At 30.2% G+C, this 6,563-nt stretch overlaps 1 protein-coding gene and 1 long non-coding RNA gene across 2 annotated transcripts; both read right to left on the bottom strand.

The window, feature by feature from the left end:
- Window positions 1-2,926: 2,926 nt before the first annotated feature.
- On the bottom strand, window positions 2,927-3,343 carry LOC133785119 (altered inheritance of mitochondria protein 3-like). The gene has a single exon (XM_062224373.1). It carries the CDS (start codon window positions 3,341-3,343, stop codon window positions 2,927-2,929), a length of 417 nt encoding a protein of 138 aa, XP_062080357.1.
- A 413-nt stretch (window positions 3,344-3,756) lies between these two features.
- LOC133784031 (uncharacterized) lies at window positions 3,757-4,068 on the bottom strand. Its single transcript, XR_009871087.1, has 3 exons — window positions 4,011-4,068; window positions 3,846-3,941; window positions 3,757-3,769 (listed from the first exon to the last, which is right to left on the bottom strand). It is a non-coding gene; the product is annotated as an uncharacterized LOC133784031 (long non-coding RNA).
- Window positions 4,069-6,563: the final 2,495 nt, after the last annotated feature.

The raw sequence follows: 6,563 nt of genomic DNA, 5'->3' as shown, positions 1-6,563 counted from the left end.
ATTGGTATTTCCAACTTATCTCGTTAATCATAATTAACGCTCTCCAATTCCCACTATTCTCAATAATCTCAAACACCAATAATTCATATCCCGTTACCCTTTAATTCCCGGCAACGCTCTAATCATTAAAATCACCCCGAGACTCACCCCGAGCCCCGAACTTAAACCTGTTATGACTAGACCACTGATTCATATTCCAAGATCGTCTCATGCAGAATAGCTCGAACAAACCCACATTATAATGTGGTCTCAACAATATGTCACCGACATGCATACAAATATACAATTACGCCCTCAACGGGCCAAATTACCAAAACACCCCTGTAATGAAATGTGGACCTACATGCATGCATTTAACATCAGATGATAATATAATTCACATAAACATGCATATAATCATTTAATGGCATAATTAAACAATTATGGTCCTCCCGGCCTACTAATCTAGCCATTAAACCGCATTAGGGATTTCGGGGCATTACACCTTTTCTTTTCATTTCTTGAAACCAGCCACACACACACACCATAGTTTGGCTTTTGCTTAAAATAAGTGTCAACATTTTGGCATCGTCAATGGGAAGATTTCTTTGAAGTCTTATGTGGAACTTCAAATATTTAACGAAGACAAACCTATCAACAAAAATGTTGAATGACTTTGCACATCGTCGTGAAGAAGAAATTTCACTTAAAAAATGTCAACAAAAATCCAAGTAGAAAATACTTATAGCTCCACCGTCTAGGACGCCCAATCGTCCTTCAACAATGGTTTTTAAAGATTTCAAATTGGTCCATCCATGTCCTCATCATGACCTTTGAGAACCCAGGCTCTCTATCAACATGAATGGCAAAGGGAGCATTAGACAATGTGTTGTGAACCAAAATCGAAACCACAAGGCGAAACTAGAAAAGTTACAACCTACATGTTTCTTTCCCAAAATGTGAAGCGCGAGCAGTTCCTAAGCAATCCTTACGTAATAGAGAAGTTTCACTTCTACCTCTATATAATAGAACCAGTTACAAGGTCTTAAGTACATTAGTGTGAGTAGCCTTAGAAGTACAGGCGTAGAAGAACTCCAACAAAAAAATTAACACCAAAGAGAGCAAAATAATGAAGCTACATAAACAATTAAGTCTTACGTTACGAATACAACATACGAGAAGTGGGCTCAAAGTTTAGACGTCTATAGGTGCGAGTAATGCCTCGCAAACTGGAAGCTCACGACCCAAAAAGAACAAGTCGTTCTGCTACATCGAGCTCGGAGGAAGACAATCTTGCCATACCGAGCTAGGGGGCAGCGAGCATCACCAACGACACCAAGCATGTATTTCTTAGAGAAATTTGCACGAGAAGTCTAAAAGTGAGGCTCCTCAAAATAAGCAAATGCCCATAACTTCTCCAATCAAGAAGAATACCAAGACCCAGAGCAAGCCAGCTAGCATGAAAGATGAAGAGACTTCATCGATACCACTGCCACAAAAACATCATTTGGCGTCAGTTTAGAACTGAATCTGAAGCTTTTAGCGCAGTCCCAAATCCGACGCTTATTCTAGTGACGTGATTACTCATGGTATTAACATTGATTTAAAGTATATGTGTTTTTAAAAATACATTTGAAGTATTATTAATTTATTGAAAAAGTGAAAATAATTTTAAAACTATATATATATATAAATGAGGAAAAAATTATCAATGAAAAATAACTTTGAACAAAAATAGGTTTAAAGTATTTTTTTAAAATAAAAGTCTAAGGTAACTTTTTTGGTATGAATAATGAAGATTAATTTAAGCATTTATGAAAATTGAGATGCATACAGAGTATTTCGTTTAAATTGAAAGTACTAAAATGATATATTCCCTTAATTAACCACCTGCAAAATTTTATTTTATTGGCATAAATTTATAACTTTATATTAATAAAATATATCATACAAGTTGGTAAGGAGTTTTTCGAATTTTATTAACTTCACAAGTAATTTATATTTTCATATTTATTCTTCTTCGTATAATCGTTAGGATTAAAAAAATACTATATTTATGTTGTTGAATACACACTCGAGAATTATTGTTTCATAAAATGATTAATTGTAATGTACCAACTGTCTTGGCATCGCCACGATATTTGTAGCATTTTCTGAATTAGTAATATGATAATGATACCAAAAAGAAAACATAGGAACTCTTACTTATTTATAATTGAAAACAAAATAAGTAAACTAAGTTGGCAAAAATAAAATAACAAAAACGTTTTAATTAGATCAACAATATATTGCAGTCTTTTTCTTATTTAAGAGCTTTGATATTACTAATAATTAATAAAAAAATTATTTATCTTAAAATTTTAATTTACTACAAAAAAAGTTATTTTTTAGTAACAAATTTTTAGTTACAACATGGCTGAATGTCAAAAGTAATATTTATACATAAGTTGTCACTAAGTTAAGTCATAAACCTATAACATATAGTGACACTACAACAAAAACGATTATTACCGGTGGAGAAAACCGCCGGCAATAGTCAGGAAAACCGCCGGCAATACTTTTTACCAGCGGGCTCTGCCGGTAAAAACCGGTCGGTAAAGGTCGTTATTGCCGGCGGAACTAGCCTCCTGCCGGTAATAAGATTATTACCGGCGGAGCCCGCCGGCAATAATTTGGTCAGAATTCATGTCTGACACATTATTACCGGCGGTTTCCGCCGGTAATTGTAAAACATATTTTAAAAAAATAATTAATTTTTATAAATTATATATAATTAATATTAAATAACTAAACTTATAATTAAAAAAACATTAATAAAATTTAGAAATAAAATCAATATTATTTAAATTAATATCCAAATTAAAAATACAACTTAAAAATAATAAAATTATCTTTTCAAAATAAAAAAACAAACATTTAAATTTAATAATAAATAATAAAACCTAAACTAATTATTATTGTCTTCATCAAAAGATTCATTTAAAAAATCTTCAACATTCGTGCTTCGACTCAAACCTTCATGAGACTGTGGTACTGGCGGCGAAGGATAATATGGCCGAGGCTGTGGGCGAATCAAAGGAGACTGCAGTTTTTGTTGATTCGGAGAAGTGTAGTACTGCTGATTATAAACGGGCTGCTGTGTCGATCCTCCATAATGAGGATATACCGGCTGCTGCTGCATGAATGGCCCAAATTGACCATACATAGGTTGTTGTTGCTGCTGCTGCGGTAATCCTCCAAACTGACTTCCCATAGGTTGTGTCTGAGGAGACTGGGAAGAAAGTCCAAACATATAATTAAAAAGTGGCGACTGAGAGGAACCACCAGATATGTTTGGAGAATTTTGTTGTGGTTTATGTGGCATCGACGACGTCCCCGGGCTTTGATTAGATGTACTACCTTGTTGTTGAGAAGGTAAGAACTACTGCAATAAACTTTCATAGCGTGGGTCATGGAGGGAAGAATCAGTCTGAAAATTTCCTGACTCAACCTTATCACACATCTTAACCCACATCTCAGCCAAAACTCCCATCATCTCTGGAGTCACATTAGTAGGAACTTGTGACTGAGTTTGGCTTGGACTTCGACTTGTGGAGCTAGATGCTGATTTCTTCCCTTTGCCTTTAGGCCTGTATCCCACTCCTCTTTGATAATCAGACCTCGAGCCAAGCACTTTATCCATAACCTGATACTGTATTGATTTAGCAGTAGAATCTTCACTAGAAGCAGATTCAGAACCTGACCGACTACTTTGAATATTTTGCCTCTTCATCTTTTGGGTCATTTGTTCCTGCCAAAAGAAAATGTTAAAAAACCAATATTACTATAATTTAAGATCAATAAAGAAAGAAAAAACTTTAACTTACATGTAGTTCTTTGCAAGTTTCGCTAACCCAAGTCTTCGTAGATTTTTTTATATGAGTATCTCTCCAAGCATCAATAGCATGCTCATCAGGTTCATCCTACAAAATAATAGTGTTAGTTTAATTAATAATATAATAATATCAAATAAAGTTAAGTATTTTACTTACATATTCGTTACGGATCGCTGCCATTGATTTAGAGCCTTGCGTCGACAAATACTTCATTTCCTTTATATTTTTCTTGTTCAGTGTGGATCGCGCTATAAACTTTGGGCTCAGAAACAAATCGACGATTTCTTTCCAGCTCTCCTTCGAGCACAAGTCAGGAATAGCATTGAGAGCACTATCCAAATCATTTGGATTTCCAGAATAATATTTTAGGAAATGAGTATGCCTAATATTCTTTCTCTCTGAATATCTTTTGCGCATCTCCGTATAAAGAGTTCCCATAACTCTTTCAGGTTCTGGATGCCCATCGATATTATAGTAATACTAAAAAAAAAAATTGTTAGTTTACATTTTTATAAACTAAAATGTATAATATAAAAAAATTAGATATTTTTTTTTACCTTCATCTTTTGAACGACCTGGTCCTTATATTGCTGAGGAACATCTTTAAAATCTAAATAATGTCCCGGCAATAGTTAATTATTAGTTAATTATTATCTAATTTTTCCTTTATTTAAATAAATTATTATTATCTAATGTTTACTAATTATTTAATTTATACTTAATTAATTAATTATCTATTATCTAATTTTTCCTGTACTAAAAAATTAATTATTTAATTAATACTTAATTATTTATTTATTTAATACTTAATTATTTATCTATTTATTTAATATTCATTTAATTATTTATTTATCATATTATTAATTTAAATCTTTCCTAATTATTTAATTAATAATAAATTAATTAATTAATTATTTATTTATTTATTTATTTATTTAACATATTTAATTATAACTATTTTAAAAACCTAATAATTAATATGTAATTAATTGAAATTATTTTTATTTAATTAATCCTATAACTACTCTTTTATATAATTACTTAATAATTGTTTATATATATTATTTAATAATTACTTTTTAATAAATAAAATTTTAATTATTTAATTTTTATTATTCTCATATCAATTACTATTTAAGTTATTAAAATAACCTTTTTCTATAATTTAATATTTTTTATATTATTTATTAATATTTTATTTCTCTACCATTAAACTATTTTTTTAATAATTAATAACATATTTATTAAAATCTAAACTTCACAATATTAAAATAATTTTAATTAAACTATAACAAAAATACATTATAACATTCTAACAATATAATAACAATTTAACAATGATAAAAAATGATCCATTAATAATATCTAACAATATTTTAATATTCTAACAACTTAACAATAAAAAAAAATATATATATTATCAATCTATCAAACAAAATATTATTATAAAATAACATATATTACTATATAATCATTTTTTGTATAGATTTACATTAACAATATTACTAACATATTAACCTAATAACCTAACAATATTATTATAAAATAACATATATTACTAATATAACAATAACATTACTAACATTAACTGCTGGTCACCGGAATCGCCGAACGCCGGAAAAAACTTAGGAAGAGCGGAGTCCACTGAGATGGGCAAAGAGGAATTCGAATGGCTAAAAAAAACAATAAAAGAAAATGAAGTTTTTTTTTTATATAAACAATAACATAATCATTTTCTTTATATAAAACTATAACAGAAAAATATATAGATGTACCCCCTTCGCTATTGCAGTTGCCGGCCACCGAAATAGCTTCTGGAACGCTGGAAAACACCACGGGCAGAGAGCACTCGGCGGATGCAGGAGAGAATTGGAAGAAAAAAAAATGGAGGAGAAGAAAATGGGGGAGGGGAATCGGGTTGCAGAAATATATAGATTATTATTGCCGGCGGAGGTCCGCCGGCAATAATATATAACGGTTATATTTAATTATTATTACCGGCGGAGCCTGCCGGTAATAATCCGCCAGTAATAATCGAAATATTAATTGGGCGGCAGTTTTACCGCGGTAATAAATTCTGATTATTACCGGCGGTTTGTCTGCCTGTAATAATAGGTTTCCCGCTGGTAATAATTAATTAATTTTAAAAAATAAAAATAAAAATAAAAAACGGATTAATGCCGGCGGACTTCATTTTCCGCCGGTAAAGATGGTATTATTACCGGCGGACTTTCTCCGCCGGTAATATTTCCGCCTGTAAAAAACATTTTTGTTGTAGTGTGAAAAAATATGCGACTAAAAATACATTTAGTTATAGCAAGTTGTAAATTTTTTTACTACTAATTTTAGCTACATACTTTTTAGTGATAACATAAGAATAATAATTTTTTTAGTCACAAATTTTGTCAGGAATAAAAGTAAAAAATGTCTAGTAATTATTTGTATATTATGATCATCTTAGTTCTGTTACTTCTTAAAATCTATTTTTCTTCTTCTTTATTAATGTTTTATTTATTGTTTAATGTAAATAATTTTTTATATAGAGAAAAATTATGCATAACTATTTTAATATAAATTAATTTGTTACTATTTTGATTATTATATTTATGTTTATATTTTTTTTCTATATAACTTTTTTTTTATTAAAATTGCAGCCCTGCCTTGCACGAGCTTCATCACTAGTGTACACTAAGCGTTGATAAGCATTTC

Source organism: Humulus lupulus, chromosome 6 (genome assembly GCF_963169125.1).
Source record: "Humulus lupulus chromosome 6, drHumLupu1.1, whole genome shotgun sequence".
In the NCBI taxonomy this organism is placed as follows: Eukaryota; Viridiplantae; Streptophyta; class Magnoliopsida; order Rosales; family Cannabaceae; genus Humulus; species Humulus lupulus.
Note: the sequence above shows the minus strand (reverse complement) of the source record. Positions and strands in the feature narration are given on the sequence as shown.

Bases quoted from the DNA above. Each gene is read 5' to 3' on its own strand.
- LOC133785119 (XM_062224373.1), bottom strand. From the start codon at position 3,343: ATGCCACATAAACCACAACAAAATTCTCCAAACATATCTGGTGGTTCC.